A 26811-nucleotide genomic window follows, 5' to 3' on the forward strand; every position below is an offset into this window, starting at 1 on the left:
AAAGCTTCTCAATTGGGGTCCGCGAATGATACTGATTGCCCCATACTGGCCTCGCCAGGTATGGTTTCCTTACCTCAAGAAACATGCGTGGACGATCCGTGGACTTTAGACCTAATGCCGGACCTGTTAATTCATCAGTCGGGACAACAGCACCAGTCCCTTCACTCATTGAAGTTGACAGCTTGGTTCCTCCACTTCCGACTTTAGTCAGAAGTCACACATTAGACCCGGAAGTTATTCACATTTTATCTTCGCCCACAAACCCACCACTAAGAAATTGTACCTCAGTAAGTGGAAGAGGTTTGCTATCTGGGCTCAACTCAGGGGCTTAGACCCTATCACTGCTCCTATCCCAGAGGTTTTGAAATTCTTAACATCCCTGTTTAATCAAGGATCTTCTGTCTCTACTATTAAAGTCCAACTAGCGGCTATCTCTAAATTTCACGAGTCTATGGATCCTCCATTGATGAGCAGCAGACTATGCAAAACTTTCATTAAAGGTGCGGGTCTGTTAAGACCCCCAGTTTTTCATCCTGCACCTCCGTGGGATCTAGATTTGGTGCTTGCATTGACATCTTCCCCTTTCAAACCGGCTGCTACATGTGAGTTAAAATATCTGTCTTGGAAAACTGCCTTCTTAGTTGCAATTACTTCTGCAAGAAGAGTTTCAGAGCTCCAAGCCCTGTCTATTAAACCACCGTACTTGATTTTCCACAAGGATAGAGTATCACTTAGGCCTAATCCATCCTTTGTCCCTAAGGTCTGTTCTAATCTCTGTCTCCAACAGTCTCTAGAGCTACCAGTTTTCTTCCCAAAATTCTCCAATCAGGCAGAATACACTCTCCATAAATTGGATGTTCACAGGCAATTGCGCTTCTGTTTAGACAGGACTCAGCAACTGTAAGTCAGACCAGTTGTTTGTGTCCTTCTCAGACAATAAATTGGGTAAAACCATCACAAAAGCTACTATCTCCAAATGGATTAGAGATTGCATAACTCAGGCTTATTCTTCTTCGAATAAGCAACTTACAACATCTATCAAAGCTCACTCTACCAGAGCTATGGCTACTTCTATAGCTTTTCATTCCAAGCTCGCTATATCGGAGATTTGTGCTGCGGCTACTTGGTCCAATCCGCACACTTTCATTTCCCACTATAAATTGGATGTGGCATCTAAAGGACGAGCATCGATTGGTTCCACGGTACTCAGGAGTGTTTTCCAGTGAGCCACCCAGGATTCAGGTGCTAGGGACGCTGTCCCATCAGTCAGAATGTAGGCGAGATAGGATCACATAACATCTTTTAGTTATGTACTCACCATAACTTCAGATGTTTGGGATCCATCTCGCTACATTCCTAATACCCTCCTTCCCTGCCTTGGAGATCAGAAGAGATTGAACGGTTTGAGTTCTACTGTTTTTATCTTGTTCATCTGACGATGTTATATAATCAGAGCGTGCATGTGTGCATGTATGCGGACAAACTAGATCTGGGGGACTGGTAGTGGTGCATCCTGGGATATAGTAAGCTCAGCCAATAAGAGACTTCGCTCTTTGGCATAAGCGTGCCGAGTCGGAGCCGAGGGATCGGCTCCGAACCCATCAGTCAGAATGTAGGCGAGATGGATCCCAAACATCTGAAGTTATGGTGAGTACATAACTAAAAGTTATTGTCTCCTAAATGCCTAGAGCTCATTCCACAAGATGTATGGCTGTATATTCAGCAGTTTGGTCAAGAACTTGTATAGATGACATTTGTGCAGCTATAATTTGGTCCATTGCTCATAAGTTTATTGCTGAATACAAATTGGAGTTGGTTTCTAGGAAATGATCTGCTTTTTGAATAGTCAGTACACTAAAATATCCTTACATGAGGACTACTCAAGGTTCTTCTAGCTGGGGACTCTGTACCATCAGTTGAGGAATGAGTGAAAATGACATCATCTGTGTTGCCCATTTTCATTCTTCAACTTCTGGCCCTCCTAACCCCCTTCCCTTTACTCCTGGGGAGACGTAAGGGATTGTATTTTGGGAATTGTGATTCCTTGCTTGATTCTCAGTTCTGTTACTTTAATTTATAGCTTTTTTAGGCTTTCTTAAACATTATTCATTGTCTGCTAAGGGCATCTAACTCAATCTGACCTATGTTAGGTTGGCAGGGTATTATGGGTAAAGGAAGGAGCTCTAGAGTTGGATCCTTTGATCTGGAAGAAGAATTTGAGTTGGAGCAGAGACTTAACAGTTGAGGAAAAATTAAAATGGACAAGACAGAAGTAACTTTATGGTAAGAACATAACTTATCTTTTTATTCAAGTAATTTTTGAAGAAAATTTACAAGGTTTATCTGTAAACTCTGCCTTTTATCCTACTGTTTTTTTCAACCTTTTCATTCTTATTTTTTTACATTGTGTTTTTAGGTTTTGATTTAGGTGGGGGGAGTTACTTTTGTTTTAATGTTTTTTTTTTTTTTTTTTTGTGCACAGCTTTTCTTAGTATGAATTTGACTTAGCTCTTGTAATAGTTTTTTTTTTGTTTTAGTGGTTGGTTGATAACATGCTTAGCATCATAGCATGTGATAAATGCTTGATGATTTGGATAGGGTGGTGGTAAGAATGGCCTACATCCTGTGATGAGACAACATCACACCCCTATAACTTTACATAATATGTAAGTACAGCTGTAGAGTGTGTGACAGACCCAAGAATGTGTAAAACAGTGTGCTGTTTTCTTTAAATGTTACATGCATGGATAAGTTTAGTGTTTACTTTCTTAGAAGTCAGACTTCTTTCTTTCTTTCTTTACTTTCAGAAACCTGCTTTTTCCAAGGATGATATTCTTCCAATGGATTTGGGGATGTTTTACCGTGAGTTTCAGAACCCTCCCCAGCTCAGCAGTTTGTCATTAGATGTTAGTGCACAATCAATGGCTGAGAATTTGGTAAGGAAGTGAATGATAGTTTTGAGAATTATGAGTTTGCATAAAACTCTGCTGACAAGAGTAATGTCAGATAAGCACTTGTGTTTTAGTCCACTAATGTGAAACCATTTCCTGTAGCTTTGAATACCGCAAAAAATGCATGATGTTTATGTGCCACAGAGAACATGTAACAGTTAACCTGTGTAATAAAGCATATTGTTCTGAGAGGAAAGAAAAATAATTCATTCCCGACAAGGGTGTCTTTTTGGATAAGTAGCATATTTGTCCATAACCTTTCAACATCAGGAGCTTTTTGGAAACATTTTGCATTTAGCACTATTGCCTTTCCTTGCAGACCCTTTTCTCTGCTGCATGCCTCATCTGTTTTTTCACCAGCTTCACCAATCATTATAGGTCCTAATTGTACTACAGACCTTTGGATGTGCTACAGTATCATATCTCTGCTGGTGACCCATCTTGCTGTTATTGTACTTGTGTGACCTACTCTTCAACAGCTTATTCCTGCCATTGGCTGTATTGTAACCAAAAGGAAGGGTAAATGAGTGTTTGTTTCCGAATTTATTAATTGTATGGGAAGTGACCATAAAATATGTTCATAGAAGACTACAATTATGAAGAATAAATAACAGTCACATGAAATGTGTTTTAGGGTATTTTCTCTTGAATTCAGGATTCTGCCCACCCTGCACCTCATTTGCAGAAGATGCATGACAGCATATGCCTGCATTTGTTTTCTGGCATTATCAATAGCACATTGCATTTAGTAGGCATTACTAAGAAGAATTTGTCATTCTCATTAAACATGTCATTTTAACTGTGGTTTATATGAAGGGCTTGTTAATTCAAAAGCTCATCCACATTCGCTTGTTTTAATCTATAAATTATTTATTTAAATATATTTCATTTGTCTAAATTTGATTTGATACACTTTTGTTTTCACATTTACAGTATTGTACTTGTATACTTATCGCATCTGCAGAGCCTTTTTTGACATTCATTATTGTCTGATGCCATCAGGGCAGCCACGGTGGTGCAGCGGTTAGTGTTGCCACCTCACTGCAAGAGGTTCTCTGGTTCGATCCTTGGCTGGGGTGCCTTCTGTGCCGAGTCTGCATGTCTTCCACGTGGGTTTCCTTCGGGTGCTCCTGTTTCCTCCCACATCCCAAAGACATGCTGTAGGTGGATTGGACACTAAATTGGCCCTAGGTGTGAGTGCATGCATGCATGTGTGTGCCTTCTATGGAAGGTTGGGCGCCTGTCTGGCAACTCAACACTGTAAAACTCTACTGCCAATCATGAGCGGACAGGTGATCCACTGTGGTGACCCCTAACCAGGGTAAGACGAAAGGAGAATAATTGTCTGATGCCATCCTTAATGACAAACTGCACATCTGTAGCTGTTTTAATGGAAGTAGCCAGTTTTCCAGGACACTGTGACAGCATGGAATTTGCAATTTCAAACAGGCTGTGGTGGTTAGTAATTGTTATGCAAGTTAATGAGGGAGAGGTGGCACATGACACAGGCCCCTGCATGGGAAGAGTAGGTGGATTCTTCCTTCCCTGCAGATTAACTGTTTTGGTGAGATTATTGAGGCAGTACTGTCATAGGGAATACCAGTTTTGATCTTTAGGTCTGGAGAAAGCATGGTTTATTAAACTGTCAGCAAATCATCCTGTAATCAGCCATATTTGAGGTCTTTTGATGTTTATTTTTATATCGTGTGTTTCCTGTCTTTCCTTCAGTTTATTGTCAGTAAATTTCTAGCACTTTTGCAATTGATTTGTTTATTCACAACAGTATGTAGTTATGTATCTTTTTTTATTTTTATGTATCTGTTTTTAGGCTGAGAACATTCACACAAAGTAACATTTCTGTAGCTCAGTATAAAAATGTAAAGCATGCAGCATGTCTTCCATTTGCCAAGTCCATAAGAGCATTCTGCTGATGTGCTATCATAGGATGTCACTAGGCTAATGGCCCTAGCCAAGTTATACCCTTATTTCTACGATCAGCACCTATTGTACCTGTCCAAGAGAGACACAGGTGGAACCCCAGGGTGGAATTTATGGTTACCCATCCACTCGTCCAGATTGGGTTTGAAGAGGGCCAATGAAGTGGTCTGTTTGACATGAAATGTGAGTCTGTTCCAAAGGTGTGGTAACCTCTGGGAGACAAATCTGTCCTTCCAGTAGGTTAAGGTCTTTAGAGCAACTAACTTGTGTACCGTTGACTTAGGGAGATGCAGCATTTCCAATAAACCTGGGTCAGAGACTGTCTTGTATACAAGGCAGAGAGATTGCCCCTGAGTAGTCTGTATGAATCAGAATAAAGTGACAGTGATTTCAGATGGTCCACATAGGACAGATGCTGAAGACCTTGAATTTTCCTTGTGAGGAACTTTTGTGTATCTCCAATTGCTGCAGGTGCCTTGAAAGGTACATATCAAAAGGGATGTTGTACTCAATTATTGGCCTGACGAAGGAAGAGTACAGGGAGGTTATAACTTCTTTTTTTCTGGAGGTAATGCCCTTACTTATGAGATGAGCCATATAGAATACCCTTCTTACCACTGTGGAGACATGGTGGTCAAAGGAAAGGTTGCTGTCAACCTGTGTGCCCAAGGCTCTCGCCACTGAGTGCATACTTAAGGTGTTGCTGTTGATGTGACAGTTAGCAGGAACATCGCCCTTACCAAAAGGGATGATGAACTCAATGCAAAAAAAAAGTGTATTAAGGCCATGAATTTGACACCAATCATTTGTTTGTGTAAGACCCTCTTGTAGGATGTTGACATCATTTGGAGAGTCTGTGACCACTCCCAGTTTCCAGTCATCAGCAATCTTTGTCAGCCACAGACCTTTAGTTCTTGCTTGTACTACAGAGAATTAAATTCCAAACAGCAGAGGTCCCAGGATTGATCCCTGTGGAACACCAGTGGTTACAGGTCTGTTGCTGGAGGTGGATTCCCCTATTTTGACTAGATGGTCTCTATCAGTGAGCCAGTTAGTGACCCATCTAACGATATAAGGGTTGATACCTAGCTGGGTGAGTTTGTCAATGATGCCTGAGTGGGGGATAGTGTCAAACACCTTGGCTAAGTCTAGGTAGGCTGTATGTACAGATTTCCCTCGTCCAGGGCCTTGGTGCCTGTCTCGAAGAATTCCACCAGGTTTAACAGGGATCCCTTTGACAAATCCAAACTGAGTAAGGTCAAGTATTTGGAGATTACCTATGTCTTTATTGCTAAAGTCCATGATGATTTGCTCCATGGCCTTGCAGATAAGGCTAGTCAGGCTAATGGGTCTGTAGTTCCCCGGAGTCGGTGGAAGCACCACCTTTGTGCAAGGGAGTAACGGTGGCCTTTTTCCTTTCAGCTGGGATCAGGTACTTCTTTGGCTGTGTCTCTAAATGTGAACAAAGATGCAGTTAGTCTGAGTAATTTGGATATATTTTTACATTGTTTATTCATTTGGTAATTTTAGAAGCAAATCCTTCTGACAAGTCTTGGTCCAAATGTAGTTTAATCAAGATAAGTTTTACCTCCTCCAAATCCCAACAAAACCAAAACTATGAACCAGATGGTTGGAGTAAAAACAAGGTGAAAAACTTGTGCCAAATTAAGTAAACCAATGTTTATTCCAGAATATAGTCAACCAAACTCAAAGACCTGTACCTGCTGAGCAAACGTCTCAAAAAACATGATAAGTAATATATCCAAAACCAAAAAGTTTATGGAGATGAAACCAGGCTGCTTTCTTAAAACAAAAATTGTTTATTCCAGAACTACATAAGCGCTTTCGAAGCTACATATGCTGCATCATCAGATGTGAAAAAATCAATACGTACTGATTTAGCTTACATGCATACTTAATCATGTCCTTCTAAATCAATTATCTTTTAAAGAAATAACATACTCTAAAATAGCATGATTCAATCATTTTACATAAAAACACCAAATACACGTAATACTTTTGTTATATCAGTAAAACAGTAACTGTAGTTCATGCTCCATATAAAATCCATAATTTTACCTAAAAAGTGGTCTTGCCTTAAGCATTAGTTTACTGAGTATTTTTTCATTTAAGTCTGAACCATAATCTGCTCTTAACCTGGCTATCCATTTGCTTTCTTAAATATTCAGTGTAATTCCTTATGTCACCTTTTCTTTTATTAACCTCAACCTTACCAATAACTTGAAATTCAAAAGTATGCACTGTTGACATATTCTTCACATATTTAGATATGGCATTCCTATCTGAGCCGATTTTAGTATTATATATATGCACTCTTATACGATCCCTTAACGCTCTATCGGTTTTACCAACATAACATTTATTACATGCGACACCTCAAGCCAAATAAAATATGTGCTTAGTGCTGCAAGTTGCAGAAACACTGAAGACATACTTTCTTCCTTGATCCGGATGGTTGAACTGTCCTGAACTGTCTATATATTTGCAGTGATTACAAACATGACAAGGTCTAGTTGCAGTTTCAACAATCCCTTTATTGCTGCTTAAAGGTCTCCCATAAATAAACTTTTTCGGATAGAATAACATTTGTTTCAGGCATCTTTTTTTTTTCTTATAAAAGAAACTAGGATTCTCACCTATTACATTTTTCAAATTTGGGTTTGTTGTCATAATGGGCCAGAACTTCCCAATGACATCAATAGCGTATTTAAAGCCACTAGAATAAGTAACTGGTACTTGACATAAATTGCTATTAGCCTGTTTACAATCTACTAGTGGGGATTAGATGAAAATAAGGCCTAGCTCTATTGCTCACTACTGACTGCAGTGTATTATGTACTTTTCTTTTATTATAACCCCTTTCTACAAATTTCTTCTAAGTCCTTAATATCTCTTTCAAAATTTCCTTTGCTAGCATTAATCCTTGAAATTCTTAAACCCTGACCCTGTACAATATTATCAAATATAAAGTGTATGGGTGCATACTACCAGCAGAAGGAGATACTTATACAGCACTTTTGAGTGAGTGGCAGAAGTTAAATCTTGAACTGAGTTTCAAATATGTTCGTTTGTTAATAGAACATGCATTGAAGGAAGAAAATGAATTAATTGTATTGATCAATGAAAAAGTCACTGAAATGTATGATTTGCACTCCGTGGATATTGTAGATAAGCTGTTGCCAAACGGTAATGGATGCTGTGTTTTATATGAACAAAAGCTGCTACTTACGAAAGTTAAAGAATTAACAAGAGATCGTAATGACTGAAAACGGACGCATTTTTGCTTGACCTAAAGACAGTTTCTCCTCCAATAAAAAATACAGCAGCTGAGACCCTCCTACTGTAGTTAACTCTACAGTGTCTTGAACTACAGTCCTTATCAATGACCAATGAAATTTCTTCAAATTTAAATAATGACATCATACAAGTCCCGAATGTACCAGCGACTAATAGAAACTTAGGGGCGAGGAAGAAGACGCTCATAGTTCAAGCGGATATACATAAGGATGCTGAAAAAATAGTTCCGGCTTCGTTCAGTCAGCTGAATGGTTCACAATTGAATTTTCATCTTCCTATGAGCACCATAATGTGGTGAGATGGCCGAGATACGTAAGCAGGGCATTGAAAAAAATGCAAGTCAGTGCAGGACTCTATAGATGCTCCAAGCATCCAAAGGTACTGGAAAACAACCTAGTTTGTAATATATCAGCCAAAGTTTTAAATAACGATGAAATTATGCTTCTACAAATGGGCCTGTCATTTGTGCCTTCACAAAAGGCTAATATAACTGAAGTAGTATTTGATTTGAAGTCTTTCACTAGAAATGTAATGCTGAAGTATATGTTTAATGACTGTAATACAGAAACCACCTATAGTAATAACAATTGTATGTTTAGCAGACCTAGCACATTTATACAAACATTACATTCATTGATGGAAGCTTTGGAAAAGATGAGCCTTGATGAGTTTTATAAGAATTATTACCGTAAAGTGAATAGTGGAAGTTTCAATTTAACTACACATGAAAGAACTGCCTTACATAATCTGATGTATGATGACACTATAGTGATACGACCTGCCAACAAAGGCAGTTCTATTGTAATATTAGGTTATAAATGGTATGCAAGTAAAATGAATGACATGCTTACTGTTGAACGTTATTATAAACAAATTATATCACCAGAAGTTTGTAGTAAAATTGATAGGGTTAAGAGTAAACTTATGTGTATGCTATATGTATATGCTATCAAGTAATTTAACTGATAAAAAAACTTTGATTATTTTTATGGGGATAAACCAGAGATTCCATTTATTCACCGGATTGCCTAAATTACATAAAGATTTGGTTAATCCACCTTTATGTCCCATAGTCTCAGGGCAACATTGGTCAACTGAGGCTGTGTCAGTGTACATTGAGAAAAACTTGAGACCGATTATTGATTCTAAGGTTCATATGTTACAAGATTCACGACAGTTCCTGGTTGATTTATACAATTTTACACATTCCACTTTTGATGTGAATGAATGTTTTTTGGTGACACTAGATGTCAACTCATTATTCACGGTTATTCCAAATAATCTAGGCATTGAATGGATGAGACAGTTCTTGATAGAACAAAATGATATGGGTGCTAATGAGATTGAATTATGTGCTTTATTAGAGTTGGTATTGTATAATATTTTTTTTTTATTTAATGAAAAATGTTCTATACAAAAGGATAACTATGCCTACCTAATTATGTGAATATGGGAGTTGAAGCATGTCTATACAGGTCCATTTAATACACATTTTTTTTTTTTTTACAGAAGATTTCTGGATGATTTGTTTTTGGCCTGGAAGGGCACAGAGAATGAATTTTTAAGATGTTCATCGTGCATACAGCTGCAGTCATAACAGATGGGTTATCCTGCCGTCAGGCAGGTCCTCGGTCGGCCGAATTCCAAAGTCTCGGTCCGGCGTCGGTTGTCGTCACTTCTTCCCTGACGTCACTGCGGCAGGGGTATAAAAGAGGCAGCCGACGCCATTTTCTCCAGTCTTTCTTGCCGCACGGTGCCCGAAGCAGAAGCAGTTCGCAAGTGCCGGTCGGCCAGCTCCTGAGATTTACGAAAGTATTTCAGCCGAAGTCTTCTTGAAAGCTAAGTACCCCGTTGCGGAAACTTTTCTTGCCTCAGACCGATGTCAGACAAAGTTAATAATTGCATTTCATGTGGGAAGCAAATACCGCATAAGGATTTCCACTCTTTCTGTATACCTTGCTTAGGCCCAGACCACGACGTCTCGGCCTGCCATTTTTGTGCTAGATTCAATAAACGCACTATTAAGCGTCGGGCGGAGTTCGCCCTTCACTTTTTTGGCAAAAAATGTAATTATATTATGTTGTCGGATACTCCGACTCCAGTTTTGAGCAAAAAACGCAAAGATAAGGACCGACATACGAGGTCCGCACCACCTACTGAAACCTCGCTAAGGCCGACTACCGGTTCTCTGGTACTCGGCGAGGCACCTATGCAGCCCCTGAGTACCGATGATAATGCATTACCGGTGTCTTCAGTACCAGAGGTCGCAGGCTTCTCGGCCCCCATTCCTACTACAGACTCCGACGCCACTCCTGGCAGGGAAACTCAGAATTTAGACAGGCCTGCCATTTCTCAAGGGGTCTTCAGGCCTTCCTCCTTCTCTATTAAAGCCTTCACTAAATCTAAAGCAGCCATGAAAACCAAAAAACAGGTTCCTCAGACCCCCTCTCAAGGTACCATGCCTAAAAAACAGATGCTTAAAATGGCTGAGGATTTGATTACTCTTATCAGGGCTTCTCAACCCCCCTCTGACAAAAGGCCCATACTAGAGGAAGACTACCCTTCCTCAGATCAAGCTTCTATTACCTCAGAACTTTCTGAGGACCAGGATTATGCCTATTCTCCATTCAAAGACTCTGATGCAGAGGAGTCTATTCCCTCGCCCCCCCCCCCCCCCCGAGGACTTCTCTTTTGGGGAAACCCTGCATACACTGAGGGAACACTTTCACTGGGAAGACCAAGATTACTCAGATTCCAAGAAAAGGCTCAGGGAATTTCTTCTGCTCCCCCAGCATAGCCCCTGGCTATCCCTCCTGTTTTAGATATATTGGATGATGTGTACACAGAAGCCAGCCTTAATCCAGATTCTTTGCCTCCAGCTCCTGTTAAACCAGACAGGTTTTACCGGGTTCCTGATTCTCACCAGTTCCTATATAAAAGCCATACTACTGACCCAGAAACAATTTCACAGGGTCCCAATGGAATTAAGGCCTCTACTGCTAAAAACCCATTACCTTCAGAGAGAGATTCCAGAGCTTTAGAAAGGTGGGGGAAAAAGGTGTACACCTCGTCCACTTTAACCATGAGGGCGTTAAACTGTCAGTTCCATATGTTAAAGTATCAACAGTTTTTGATATCACAGCTGAAAAGCAAGATGACACAACCAGACCAACCAGATTTAAAAGAGTTGCAGGATTTGTTGCATGGTGCAGAGCAAGTGGGTAAGCATACCTTGCAGTGTGGTTTTGATGCTTTAGAGGCCTCGTGTAGAGCTGCTGTTACGGGATCTGTTATACGTAGGCATGCTTGGCTCAAAGAGCAAACCTTATCAGATCATGTCAAAGCTAAATTATTAGATGCACCTCTTCAAAAAGATGTATTGTTTGGTGTTAAAGCTGAGGAGGTGCTAAAGAAAATGGAGGAAAAAGCGAAATCAATGCAAACAGTGAAAGATTTCCTGCAGGTACAGCCTCCACGTTTCAGCAGAAACTGGCCTTCAAAAAATTGGTCCTTTCCAGCCATGGACAGACCTCTAAGGGGCAGATACAGGCGCCCAAGGGGTAGAGGGCAACCTCAAGGATCTTTCAGAGCCAGACAGTGGCAAGCACCAACCCCAAGAGGTGGAGAAGATAGATCACAGTCTTTTAGAAAACAGACACAATGACTTCCCCCTACACCTGCCAAGCAAAGCTTTAATGGCAGCACCTTTGGGTGGAAAATTGACATTATTCTCAAAAAATTGGCATATTGTTACAAAAGACAAATGGATTCTGGGCATTATAGACAGAGGCTACAGGTTCCACTTTCACACCCTTCCAAAAATGAGAGGCATGCCAAACCTGCCGCAACATCAAAGGGAAGAGGCACAAAAACAAGTTTCAGCTCTCATGGACATGAAAGCAATTCAAGAGGTACCTGCAAAAGAACAAGGTCAAGGGTTTTATTCCAGACTATTCCTGGTACCAAGGAAAGACAAAGGTTGGAGGCCTATCTTAGACCTATCCATCCTAAACACATATCTACAGGTACCAAAATTCAAGATGCTCACATTACAGCAGCTTCTTCCCATGCTGGGCAAGGAGTCTTGGCTGGTAACTTTGGACCTCAAGGAGGCATACCTGCATGTCCCTATCAGACAAGATTGCAGAAGATACCTCAGATTTCTTGCAGGTTCAACCCATTATCAATTCTCTGCATTGCCCTTTGGCTTATCTACTGCGCCCATAGTGTTTACGAAATGCCTGGCATCAGTAATCGCCTTCTGCAGACTACAAGGGATACAAATCTACCCATATCTGGACGATTGCCTGATCCAAGCGGACAGCAAGGACATACTACTGCAGCACCTGGCGTTTGTAATAAAACTGTTGAACTTCCTGGGATACACAGTCAACAAAAAGAAATCAAAACTAATACCCTCTCAACAAATAATTTTTCTGGGTGCAAGCTTGGATACAACCACCCAGATGGCCTACCTCACGCCAGACAAGCAAGGGCAACTGTCTCAGTACTTCAGAAAAATGGCAACTTACACCAGGCTAACTGCAAGGAAAGTCCTGCAGGCTCTGGGATTCATGGCATCTTGCATCCTACTAATCCCATGTGCAAAGCTGCATATGAGGAAACTTCAATGGTACCTAAAAAACTTATGGTCTCAACACAGCCACAGCTTGGAAGCAATTATACCACTCATTCCATGCCTTCAAAAGGAATTTTTGTGGTGGACTCAAGCTTGCCAAAGAAACACAGGTCTTCTGTTCTGTGCACCTCAAGCAACTCAAATCATCAGTACAGACGCCTCAGACTACGCCTGGGGAGCACACATGACAGATCAGTGCATTCAGGGAAAATGGACTCGAAAAGAGAAGCACGTTCACATCAACCAGAAGGAAATGCTAGCCGTGCAAAAGGCCATTATGACCTACAAAGACCTACTGCATCCAGGCCAGCTATTGATAAGGACAGACAACACCACAGTGATGTGGTACATAAACAAACAGGGGGGAACTCATTTATACCCCCTGTGCAGGCAAGCCATGACCCTATGGAACACAGCACTGGAACTGCAAATTCAACTACAGGCACAATTGCTGCCAGGGAAGGAAAACACACTGGCAGACAACCTAAGCAGAAATATGACCGATCCACACGAATGGCAGTTGCATCCTCAAGTTTGCACAAAGATAACTCAGGCATGGGGACAACCAGACATAGATCTATTTGCTACCCACAGAAATTGCCAGTTGAAAAAATTTTGTTCAAGGACCTATCATCCACAGGCCTGGAAAGTGGACGCACTCTCTTTCAGTTGGACAACATTGACAGTTTATGCCTTCCCGCCTCTTCCTCTACTGCCCAAAGTTCTGTTAAAAGCCAGAGCAGAGAGGCCACAAATGATTCTCTTTGCTCCAGACTGGCCACGACAACACTGGTATCCGCTCCTAAAGAGCCTGACACACTCCCCACCATGGATCCTACCTCTAGTACCTCTTCTGTTGTCCCAGCACAACTACAAAACCCTTCACAGCCAGCTGAAAACCCTAAATCTAGCTGCATGGAGAATACCTTAACTTCCCAACAGACTCTCCTCTCCAAGGAGGTGCAGGATGTCATCTTGGAGGCCAGAAGACCTTCTACTAGAAAAGCCTACTCCGCCAAATGGAAACGATTTTGTTCCTGGAATCAAGAAAAGGGCCATAATCCTTGGGTAATAAATATACCTCAAATTTTACAGTACCTAGCTGAGATGTTAAACAGTGGCCTTTCCTTCTCCTCCATCAAGATCCACGCTTCAGCCATTTTTGCACAATACAACACAGACCCTCCTTTATTCTCACATCCTCTATTAAGGAAGTTCCTCAGAGGGGCAAAAAATATAAAACCCCCAAGGAAACCACCAGTTCCAGCATGGGACCTCAACTTCGTATTGGAAAAGCTGACCCTGCCTCCCTTTGAGCCGGCTTCTTCAGCAGAGCTACAATACTTGTCATGGCAAACAGCCTTCCTTCTGGCTATCACCTCAGCACGCAGGGTATCGGAACTGCAGGCCCTCATGGCTGTGCAACCATTCATCATTTTCCATCAGGACAGAGTTTCCTTACGAACCAACCCTACCTTCAATGCCAAAGGTAGTATCCAGTGTAGCTTTGAATCAGACTATCCACTTACCTACCTTTTATCCAAATCCACAGAACAAAGGGGAGAGACTGCTACATTCCTTGGACATTCATAGACAACTTCGTTATTACTTGGACAGAACAAAGCCATTCAGGAAATCTGAGCAACTCTTTGTGTCCTATGCTACAGGTGCTCAAGGAAAGGCTATTTCCAAACAGACAATTTCAAAATGGATAGCCCATTGCATATGCTTTTGTTATTCATTTCATGGAAAATCTGTGCCTGCATACATCAGATCCCACTTCACCGAGGCCACAGCTACCTCTGCAGCTTTCCTCAGGTGGGTCCCTACCTCCCTACCAAGGACATTTTGGAAGCAGCTACTTGGAGCTCAGTCCACACTTTCTCCAAGCACTACCACCTTCCACTATACTCAAAATGTAGAGCGGGCTTTGCCACAGCAGTCCTGCAGGGCATCCTCGCTCCTCCTAGTTCCACTTAGTGCCTACCACCCTTACTTAGCTTCGGGATTCTACCCATCTGTAATGACTGCAGCTGTATGCACGATGAATATAGTACAGTTTTGTACCTACCATAAATGTAGATGTTAGAGTGCTCATACAGCTGCAGTCCAGGTTACCCCCCCTCCGTCCACTCTTAGGACAGGCCTTATGACAATCACCTCTATCATACAACCTATTTGGGGTATTCATTTATGGTGTATTTGCTTGCAACTACTGTTTTTTGATTTATCTATATTGCATGTTTGCATAACATTGTTTTGCCTTCCTTCTGGGGGCACCTGACATCTGGGGCAAGAAAAACTGAAGAAAATGGCGTTGGCTGCCTCTTTTATACCCCTGCCGCACTGACGTCAGGGAAGAAGCGACGACAACCGACGCCAGACCTAGACTTTGGAATTCGGCCGACCGAGGACCCGCCTGACGGCAGGATAACCCATCTGTAATGACTGCAGCTGTATGAGCACTCGAACATCTACATTTATAGTAGGTACAAAACTGTACTTTCTCTCTCTTCTCAATATCAAGGCTATTCAACTTGTCCCAGCAGAACAAAGGGGACAAGGTTTTTATTCAAGACATTTTCTGGTACCCAGAAAAGACAACTGCTGGCATCCCATCCTGGACCTCTCTATTCTCAACATCTTTCTGATAGTTCCAACATTCAAATTGCCAACTCTGCAACAGCTTCTTCCCATGCTAGCCAAGGATGCTTGGCTGGCAACCCTAGACTTAAAGGAAGCTTACCTCCATGTCCCAATAAGGGAATCTTGCAGGAAATACCTATGCTTCATTGCAGGCTCCATGCACTATCAGTTCTCTGCACTTCCCTTTGGCTTATCTACTGCACCCAGGGTATTCACAAAGTGTGCATCTCCAGCCATTGCATTTTGCAGGCAGAGAAATATTCAAATTTACCCATACTTGGATGATTGTCTTATTCAGGCAGAAAGCCAGGACTTGCTATTACAACACCTGACATTTGTAAAGAAACTTCTAATCTCTCTGGGGTACACCATCAATGAAAAGAATCTCACCTAGTACCCTGCCAACAGATTGTATTCCTGGGAGCAAGCTTGAACACAACTTCCCAGATGGCATTCCTCACTCCAGAGAAACAAGTTTATTTGACAACCTACTTCAAACTATTGGCCACAAAACCCCAGCTATCCACAAGGAAAATACTGCAAGCCCTGGGTTCATGGCCTCTTACATTTAACTAATTCCATATGCAAGACTGCATATGAGGAAACTTCAATGGTATCAACATTCTCAGGACCTGGAAACATTGATTGTCTTCATACAGGGAATGATAGAAGAGTTCCTTTGGTGGGAAGAGGCCTGCTACCACAACAAGGGACTTCCTTTCACTCCCCCGCCGCCCAAACCGTAACAACAGACTATGTGTGGGGGGCATGGCAGTGCATTCAGGGCAGATGGAACCCAAGACAGATGCACCTGTATATCAATCAAAAAGAAATGTTAGCTGTACAGAATGCTCTGACAGCCTTCAAAGACCGTATTCTTCCATGACAACTATTATTAAAGACAGACGACACCACAGTTATGTGGTACATAAACAAGCAGGGGGGAACCCACTCATACCCTATCTGCAGACTAGCCATGGCTCTGTGGGACACAGCTTTGAGCTACCAAGTACACCTGGAAGCTCAATTCCTGCCAGGCAAACTAAATTCACTGGCAGACTACCTAAGCAGAAATCTCATGGACCCACACGAATGGAAACTAGAACCCAAAATATTCAACCTCTTCATAGGTTCATAGGTTCATACTAGGCTGTCTGCCCGAGGGCATTTACAAGCCTAGCCCATAGTTTTGTGGCTTACGCCACCCCTTTAGTGTGGGGAACTATACCCATTATTTTGCTGTGCCTCTGTCGAGCAGTGACACTGAGGTAATCCCTGGGGTATATCTGCGATCTCCCATCCATTGGTCAAGATTTCTCTTGAACAAGGCCAGCGAGGTGCTCTGCCTCACATATACCGGGATTTTGTTCCACAGCATAGGGAGTCTCTGGGTGATGAATCTATCCCTCCAGCACGTCCTATTAATAGCCGTGTCGAGGTTTAAGTCTCCCGCCCTTGTGGCTCTGATGGATCTAGATTTTTTGAGGTGAAGCATATTCATCAAATCTGGGTTTGACATGGCCTTGTATGTCAGGCAAAGGTCACCTCTGAGCAAGCGGTAAGCGACTGAATAGAGCTGGAGTTCTTTCAGTCGGGCAGCATAGGACAGATTTTTGAGACCCTTTATCCTTTTGGTGAGGAACTTTTGTGGCCTCTCCAGCTGCTGCAAGTGTCGGGTCAGATACATTCGAATGGGGCATTGTACTCAATCATTGGTCTGATGAGTGATGAGTATAGGAGACTATGACCTCCCTTGATCTAGATGTGAATCCCTTCATGATAAGGTGGGCAATGTAGAAGGTCTTCCTAACTACTTTAGCTACATGGGTGTCGAATGACAGGCTACTGTCAACCTGGGTCCCCAGGTCCCTGATAACTTCTTCTGTGCTCAGTGGATTGCCACCTATATGGTAGCTAGGGGTAACCTTGTTTTCGAAGGGTATGACTATGCATTTTTTGGCATTTAACTTTAGGCCATGGCTCTGGCACCAGTTATCTGTTTCTGTGAGACCCTTCTGAAGGATATCTGTGTCAGATGTGTTTTCGACTATGGCGCCCAGTTTGCAGTCATCTGCAAACTTTGTCAGCCATAACCCTCCTGTGTTTGCTTGTACTTGAAAGTAGATGCCAAACAAGAGTGGGCCCAGGACTGAGCCCTGTGGGACACCACTTGTGACAGGCTTTGAGAGTCTGACATGGCGCCAGCAACTCTGACCCTGTGGGTTCTGTCACTCAGCCAGTTTGCAACCCATCTTGTGATGTATGGGTTAACATTTAAGCTGATGAGTTTTTCAATGATACCCGAGTGGGGTATTGTATCGAAGGCCTTCGCCAGATCGAGGTAGGCTGTATGGCCTTTCCCTCATCAATGGCTTTGGTGACTGTTTCGAAAAAGTCAACCAAGTTTAAAAGGCATGATCTGCCTTTGACAAAGCCAAACTGGGTTGGATCCAAAGACTGCAAATTCCCTATGTCTTTATTTATGAGGTCCATTATGATCCTCTCCATGGCTTTGCAGATAAGGCTTGTCAAGCTAATGGGCCGGTAATTTCCAGGGTCGGTGGAGGCACCGCCTTTGTGAAGTGGGACCACAGTTGCAGTGCGCCACTCCCTGAGAAACAAATGGGGGGACTCCAGAGGTAGAACTCTTTGCCTCCCCTCAAAACTACCAATTTCACAAATTCTGCACAGGAACTCCCCACAGCCAAGCTTGGAAAGTGGATGCCCTGTCTTTCACCTGGAAAAGCCTCTCAGTTTATGCATTTCCCCTTCTGCTTCTCCTCTCAAAGGTCCTACTAAAGATCAAACAGGACAAGCAAAGGACAATACTGATTGCACCAGACTGGCCACGCCAGCACTGATACCCCCTCTTGCGCAGTATGACACTGCTACAAAAATGGCACCTGCCGCACACCCCTTCCCTGCTGTCCCAGCAGGCAGGTCAGATTCTGCACCCTCAGCTTCAAACCCTGAACCTTGCAGCCTGGCTAATTCCTTCAGCTCTCCCCTAGTATCCCTCAGTAAGCAGGTACTGGATGTCATTCTGGAGGGCAAGGAGGCCTAGTACTAGAAAATCCTATGCTGAAAAGTGGAAAAGATACTGTTCCTGGAGCCTGGCTCAGGGGATGGGCACAACGGTGCCCAGTTTACCTCAGATTCTACAGTACTTAACAGAAATGCTCCACAAGGGCCTATCCTTCTCGTCATTTAAAATGCATGCCTCTGCCATTTCAGCACATTATAATACTGAGCCACCCCTCTTCTCTCACCCCTTGCTAAAGCAATTCCTTAGGGGGGCCAACAATTTAACCCCCCCCCCCAGGAGATCTCCCACTCCAGCCTGGGACCTTATCTTTGTATTGGAAAAGCTCACTCTTCCCCCCTTTGAACCAGCTGCTACAGCAGAGTTGAAATTCCTTTCTTGGAAAACAGCCTTCCTTCTAGCTATTACTTCATCTGGAAGAGTGTCTGAAGTACAGGCCCTCATGGCAGTGGAACCCTTCATTATCTTCCATGCAGACAGAGTTTCCCTCAGGACTAATCCTTCCTTTATGCCCAAGGTGGTGTCTTCTGTGGCCCTAAGTCAGTCCATTCATTTGCCTACTTTTTTCCCTAATCCACAAAACAAAGGGGGACGAATACTGCATTCTCTGGACATGCGCAGACTACTTAGATTCTATTTGGACAGGACTAAGCCTATCAAAAAATCTGAACAGCTGCTAGTTAGCTTTGCTGCGGGGGCAGAGGGGAAGGCTATTTCAACGCAAACCATTTCCAAATAAATAGCCCATTGCATCCATTTCTGCTAGAAGCACCATGGAAAACCTATCCCATAGGGGATAAGATCACATTCCACCAGTGCTGCATCTACCTCTGCGGCATTTCTGAGAGGGATCCCTACCAGGGACATCCTAGAAGCTGCTACCTGGAGCTCTGTACATACATTCACTAAGCGTTACCACTTGCCTATCTTTTCTAAATCTAGAGTTGGATTTGCCACTGCAGTCTTACAGGGATTAATAGCTGTCCCTAATGCTCTTTAACTTCCTCCTCCCTTCCTTAGCTTTGGGAATCAACCCAAATGTGATGACTGCAACAGTGAAACACGAAGAACATAGTACAGTTGTGTACACTTACCATAAATGTAGATGTTCGAGTGTATTTACTGTTGCAGTCCTGGTTACCCTCCCTCCAGCCCCCTGACTTCTCTTGCCTCTACCTTTCCTTCTTGTTTGGCATATATTATATCTTGGATATTTGCTTTTTGCTGGGGGTGTACCATACCATATAATTGCTTCCTATTGTGGGGGTACCTGACATCTGGGGCAAGAAAAACTGATGTAATGGCCTCGGCTGCATGTTTTATATCCCTGACAACCTGACGTCAAGGAAGAAGCGACAGCATCCGACGCAGAAATCCGAAGACTCTGGTATTTAGGCCGGCTGAGCGCTACCTGCAGCCAGATAACTCGCAGGCAGATAACCCAAATGTGATGACTGCAACAGTGAATACACTCGAACATCTACATTTATGGCAAGTGTACACAACTGTACTTTTTAAGGAAAGACTATCATTCACACCTGATGTATTGCTTGCAATTAACTGAATCTGACACCACAACTCCTTATAGTCCCATAAGCTTTCAGTATCACCCCCTCTTAAATTCAGAACAGCTTTAGTAATAATAATAAAAAGGAACTTTTTAAAATTTCTACATACCACCAAATGCTTATACAATGCATCTGTGGTTCTCTTTTTCTTAATGTCTTGTAAATGTTAATACATTTTTTCTCTAAGCTTCCTATTAATTTTACTGATGTTGAAGGAGGTACATGAGACACAGGTTGCCAGGTATATACAACACCTATTGTGTTGCAGTTAACATGCCCTGGACATCTTATGGTCCTATAAATATCTTTTTAAACTAACATAAGGACCATCGTTAATGTATCTGCACATATTGTGCCACCTGCACTTAAACATCCTAGACCTGTACCAAACATTATTCATAGTAGCTTCCTTTTGTACCAGTTCCTTTAAATTCTTTTCCCTACTGAAAATAAAATGGAGTTTCACCTAACCTTTGTTTCAGTTCTTGCGTAAAAATTAAGTTCCAGTTAGATGTTACATTTTTTTTAATTTTACAGGCATCTCTACTGTTAGAGATCACCACTGCACCTATTTTCAGTTCTTCATGTTCTCGACCAAAATCTATAGTTAAAACATTCTTCAGTTATTTTCCGCACAATAGGGGCATATTTTACACTCCTCCCCTGGAGTATAACTTTTGTTTATTATTATCCAGGAGTGTGTCTTGGTAATCCCTTTCCTTAAACATCCTAATCAAACTTTGAATCTCTGTTTTAAATATTTGGTCATCCATAATCAACCTAGCTAATAGCGCCATGTGTCCTTTAACTATACTCTTTTTCAGAAACTTAAGAGTGACAACTATTAAAATGTAGGAGGCATTTGAAAAAGTTTATTTTCTAAAAATAGTAGAACAGTAACTCTTTTAGTCTACATGTTTGTATGAAGTGATTTCTAGATAATCAATCTTATCAAGAGCTTGCTTTTATATATATATATATATATATATATATATATATATAAAATGAGTAGAATTGTCATAAGAATTGATAAACTTCCAGTTGTGGTTCACTCCCTCATCATAAAATAAGGATATCATCTAAAAATCTAAAAGTAGGCATAAAGATTACCAAGTAATGATGTGTTCAACACAAACTGCCTTTCCCATACTAACAGTACTATATTAGCAAAAATCAGCACATTTTCCTCCCATCGTGACTCCTCTCCTCTGGTGAAAAAATTCACCCTCAAAAGACACAAAATTGTTTTTTATAACCATAATGTCCAAATTAGTCACATCATTCAGTACATCTGTAAAGGCTTCTAAACCAGTACTATGAGGAATGACTGAAAACAGATTAATAATATGTCTAGTAACAAATAGAATAATGTCATCAAAAGCAAGTTTGTTTAGCTTCTCAAGTAAATGCCAAGAATCACGTAGCACATGATCAAAATTATTTAGGATGTTTTTACATTTTACATCAATATATGCTGCCAAAAACATTTTTTTTTATGAATGCACTGCCACTATAGGTCTAAGTGTGTGTGTGTGTGTGTGTGGGGGGTTAGTTGTATCTTTGTGAATCTTAAGTATTCCAAATATAGAGGGGATCTAAGGTTTTTGAACTTTGACAAATTCAAGAGTCTCTGCATTTCTAAGACCCAGGTCCATCTTATCAATTAGATGATAGATTTCTTGTATGCAATATTAACTTCATTTTTGATACCCTCATATTCATGTTCTCATCATTAAAGATATCAGACACCCTACTAGAATAGTCTAACTAGTCCTCTCTATCATTTCATGACTAAATACTCTTATCTTATTGATCATGATATTATTTAGTACAGGGGGTTCATTTTTGTCAAGTTATCAAAAAAAAAAAAAACTTTTCTCCTGTTGTAATAGTATCCACATATATTTTCAAAAGTAGAGACCAGAGAGACAGAGTGGGGAGAATAAAAAGTACAGTTGTGTACACTTACCATAAATGTGGATGTTTGAGTGTATTCACTGTTGCAATCATCACATTTGGGGTTATCTGCTTGCAGTATCCCTCAGTCGGCCTGATTATCAAAGTCTTGGGTCCTGCATCAGTTGCTGTCTCATCTTACATGATGTCAGGTAGTCATGGGTATAAAACATGCAGCCGACGCCATTACATCAGTTTTTCTTGCCCCATATGTCAGATGCCCCCCTTATTGGGAACCAAATATATATATAAATAATATATATATAAAGCTTTTAAGTATAGTAAAGGAGAATAGATGTATAACCAAAAGAAGTCAAGGGGCTTGAGGGAGGGTAACCAGGACTGCAACAGTGAATACACTCTAACATCTACATTTATGGTAAGTGTACACAACTGTACTATGTTCTTCGTGTTTCACTGTTGCAGTCATCACATTTGGGTAGATTCCCAAAGCTAAGGATGGGAGGAGGAATGTATATAGTATTAGGATCAGCAATAAGGCCCTGCAAGACTGCAGTGGCAAAGCCAGCTCTGGATTTAGAGAAAATTGGAAAATGGTAATGCTTGGTGAAAGTATGTACAGAACTTCAGGTAGCAGCTTTTAGAATGTGTCCGGTAGGGACACCTTTGAGAAAGGCTGTAGAGGTAGATGCAGCTCTGGTTGAATGGGTTCTAATCCCCTGTAGGATAGGTTTTCCATGGTGCTTATAGCAGACATGAATGCAATGGCCTATCCATTTAGAAATGGTTTGCTTTGAAATAGCCCTCCCCTCTGCCCCTGCAGCAAATACCACCATTAGTTGTTCATATTTCCTTTGAGGTTTAGTCCTGTCCAAGTAAAATCTAAGCTGTCTGTGCACATCTAAGGAGTGCAGTATCCATTCCCCTTTGTTCTGTGGATTAGAAAAGAAGGTTGGCAAATGAATGGATTGATTAAGAGCTACACTGGATACCACCTTGGGCATGAAAGAGGGACAGGTCCTGAGGGACACCCTGTCCGCATAAAAGATGATATAAGGCTCCAATGCCATAAGGGCGTGTAATTCAGATACCCTTCTTGCTGAAGTGATTGCTAAATGGAAAACTCTTTTCCAAGAAAGGAATTTTAACTCTGCAGTTGCAGCTGGCTCAAAAGGAGGAAGAGTGAGTTTTTCCAATACAAAATTAAGGCCCAGGCTGCAGTTGGGGCTTTCCTGGGTGGTTTTAAGTTTTTGGCCCCTCTGAGGAACTGCTTGAGCAGTGGGTGAGAAAAAAGGGGTGGTTCTGTGTTGTAATGAGCTGAAATGGCTGAGGCGTGAATTTTGATGGAGGAAAAGGAAAGGCCCTTGTGAAGCATCTCAGTTAAGTATTGAAGAATCTGAGGTAAACTGGGTGCTGCTGTGGCCATCATCCCTTGAGTTTGGTTCCAGACACAGAATATTTTCCATTTTTCAGCATAAGATTTTCTAGTACTAGGCCTCCTTGCCTCCAAAATGACATCCAACACTTGTGTACTGAGGGATGGTAATTAGCCAGGCTGTCAGGTTCAGAGTTTGAAGCTGGGGGTGCAGAATCTGGCTCTCCTGCTGAGACAGCAGGGTAAAGGTCTGAGGCAGGTGCCATGGGGCCAGCTGTGACGCACTGCGCAAGAGGGGGTACCAGTGTTGGCGGGGCAGCCTGGTGCAATCAGTATCATTCTTGGTTTGTCCTGTTTGATCTTTAGTAGTACTTTGGAGAGGAGAAGCAGAGGAGGAAAGGCATAAACTGATAGATTTTTCCAGCTGAAGGACAGAGCATCCACTTTCCAAGCTTGTTTGTAGGGAGTCCTTGTGCAGAATTTGTCCAATTGGTAGTTCTGGGGGGAGGCAAACAGGTTTATATCTGGCATCCCCCATTTGTTGATCAACATGTTGAAAATGGTACAGCTGTGTACACTTAACATAAATGTAGATGTTCGAGTGTATTCACTGTTGCAGGATAGGCCTTTGTCCAGCATCTCAGTCAAGTATTGCAAAATCTGAGGAATATTTGGTATAGCTGTGTCAATTCTTTGTGCCTGGTTCCAAGCACATAATCTCTTCCATTTTCCAGCATAGGATTTTCTAGTGCTAGGCCTCCTGACCTCCAAAATGACATCTTTAGTGAGAGGTGTGTTTTGTATGACTACATTATCCGCCATGCAGCCATATTTAAAGTCTTGAATTGGCTGTGCAGGATCTGATTGTTCTGCTGGGACAGTAGATGAGGCAGTTGAGGTAAGGTCCAGGCTGGGCATTCAGACAAGTTCCTTAGGATTGGATACCAGTACTGGTGTGGCCAGTCTGGGGCAATCAGTATCATTTTTGGCTTCTCCTGTCTGACCTTTAGGAGTACCTTGGGGAGGAGAGGCAGAGGAGGAAAAGCATATACTGTTAAGTTTTTCCAGCTGAAAGATAGGGCATCCACTTTCCATGCTTGTCTATGATAAGTCCTTGTGCAGAATCTCTTTAGTTGGTAGTTGTGAGGTGAGGCAAATAGATCTATGTCCGGACATCCCCATTTCCTTGTTACCATGCTGAAGACTTGTGGATCCAATTTCCACTCACGGGGATCCATGGGGTTTCTGCTTATTTCGTCTGCCAGAGAATTTATCTTTCCTGGCAGGAATTGTGCCTGCAGATGTACTTGGTAAGTCAGTGCTGTGTCCCACAAAGTCATGGCTAGTCTGCAAAGGGAGTAAGAATGAGTGCCTCCCTGCTTGTTTATATACAACATGACCATGGTATTTTGTCTTTATCAGTAGTTGTCCCAGATGAAGTAGGTCCTTGAAGGCTGTCAAGCATTTTGAACAGCTAGCATCTCTTTTTGACTGATATTTAGATGCATTTGGTTTGCGGACCCTGTGCCTTGAATACATCTTCCTGCCATGTGGGCTCCCCAGGCATAATCCAATGCATCCATTGTTAATGTCTGTGTGGCTGGGGGTAGAGTGAATGGCTGTCCCTTGATGTCCTTCAAAGATGCGTCTGCAGTCATAACATATGGGTTGTCCTGCCCCATGCAGCCCTTCGGTCGGCCGGATTCCAAAGTCTGGGTCTGGCCTCGGCTGATGTCGCACTTTCCCCGACGTCAGAGCGTCTGGGGTATAAAAGCATCATCCGACGCCATTTTCCTCAGTCTTTCTTGCCGCCCGAAGCAGAAGCTGTTCGCAAGTGCCGGTCGGTCAGATCCGGAGATTTCAGCTACCGAAGACTTCGAAAAAAGCTAAGTACTCCGTTGGGGACTCTTTCTTGCCTCAGCCGATGTCAGACAAAGTAAATAATTGTTTAACTTGTGGGAAACAAATACCTCATAAGGATTTCCATTCTTACTGCCTTCCTTGCTTAGGCCCAGACCACGACGTATCGGCCTGTTTAGCCTGCGCCTCCTTCAACCGACGAACTCTTAGACATCGGTCGGAGTTTGCAGAGGAATTTTTTGGAGCCGCTTTTGCTTATAAAATGCCGGAGACTCCGACTTCGCATATGGTCAAAAAACGCAAGGAAAAGGACTGACACTCGCGGCCCGCGTTTTCGGCTGAAACCACGGCTAGGCCTACCGCGAGTGTCTCGGTTTCGGCCGAAACCGAGTCCTCGACGATTCCTTCTTCCGAAACCATTCTTCCGACCGCCGAGGCCCGAGAGGCCCCGGCTGAGTCGGCTTCAGAAAGTACAGTTTTGTACCTACCATAAGTGCAGATGTCCATCAGGTATGCATCTGCAGTCATAACATATGGGTTGTCCTGCCTCAGGCAGCCCTCGGTCAGCCGGATTTCAAAGTCTGGGTCTGGCCTTGGCTGATGTCGCACTTCACCCGACGTCATAGCTCCTGGGGTATAAAGGCATCAGCCAACGCCATTTTCCTCAGTGTTTCTTGCCCCAGATGCCAGGCGCCCTCTAGGAAGGCTAAATTTGGATAAATGTTGAAAATTCCAAACAGTAGCAAACAAAATATATATATATACATATATACATACAAACAAATACACCATAATAGATTCCCCCAGCTAGCTGAAAGAGGGGTAAGCACCCTAGGAATACCACAGAGGGGAAGGAGGGTGGGTAATCCTGACTGCAGATGCATACCTATCGGACATCTACATTTATGGTAGGTACAAAACTGTACTATGTCCTTCAAGGATGCATCTGCAATCATAACATATGGGTAGAATACCATAGCCAAACTGGGGGAGGAGGCACTAAGATAAAGATGGTGTAGTTAAGATCCCTTGTAAAACTGCAGTTGCAAAGCCTGCTCGGGATCTGGAGTATAAAGGAAGATTGTAATGCTTGGCAAATGTATGCACGGAGCTCCAAGTAGCAGCTTCTAAAATGTCTTTGGTAGCCACTCCTCGTAGGAAAGCTGTAGTGGTTGCTGTAGCCCTTGTGGAGTGAGGCCTGATATTTTCAGGAAATGTCTTTCCATGAAAAGAGTAACAGAATCAAATGCAATTTCCTATCCATTTTGAAATTGTCTGTTTGGAAATTGCTTTTCCTTGCACTCCTGTTGCATATGCTACCAGAAGCTGGTCAGTTTTTCTGCTGGTCTTAGTTCTGTCCAGATAGCGCAGTTGTCTATGTACATCCAAGGTGTGTAGTAGCTTTTCCCCCCTGTTCTGTGGGTTAGGGAAGAACGTAGGTAAATGAATAGCTTGGTTCAAGGATACCCTGGATACCACCTTTGGCATGAAAGTAGGATTGGTTCTCAGAGACACTCTATCCTGGTGAAAGATAAGGAAAGGCTGTACTGCCATTA

General features: G+C 42.4%; 1 protein-coding gene across 2 annotated transcripts in view; it reads left to right on the top strand.

Annotated features, from left to right (window-relative positions):
- ATG13 (autophagy related 13) overlaps positions 1-26811 on the top strand; it is a 1186869-nt gene that overhangs the window by 1068345 nt on the left and 91713 nt on the right. For both annotated transcript variants that reach the window (XM_044082606.1, XM_044082607.1), the window contains one exon: positions 2808-2936. In XM_044082606.1, the coding sequence (XP_043938541.1) occupies positions 2808-2936 (129 nt within the window). The remainder of the gene's footprint in view (positions 1-2807; positions 2937-26811) is intronic.

Source organism: Protopterus annectens, chromosome 9.part0, assembly GCF_019279795.1.
Source record: "Protopterus annectens isolate FY-2018-M chromosome 9.part0, PAN1.0, whole genome shotgun sequence".
NCBI lineage: Eukaryota > Metazoa > Chordata > Ceratodontiformes > Protopteridae > Protopterus > Protopterus annectens.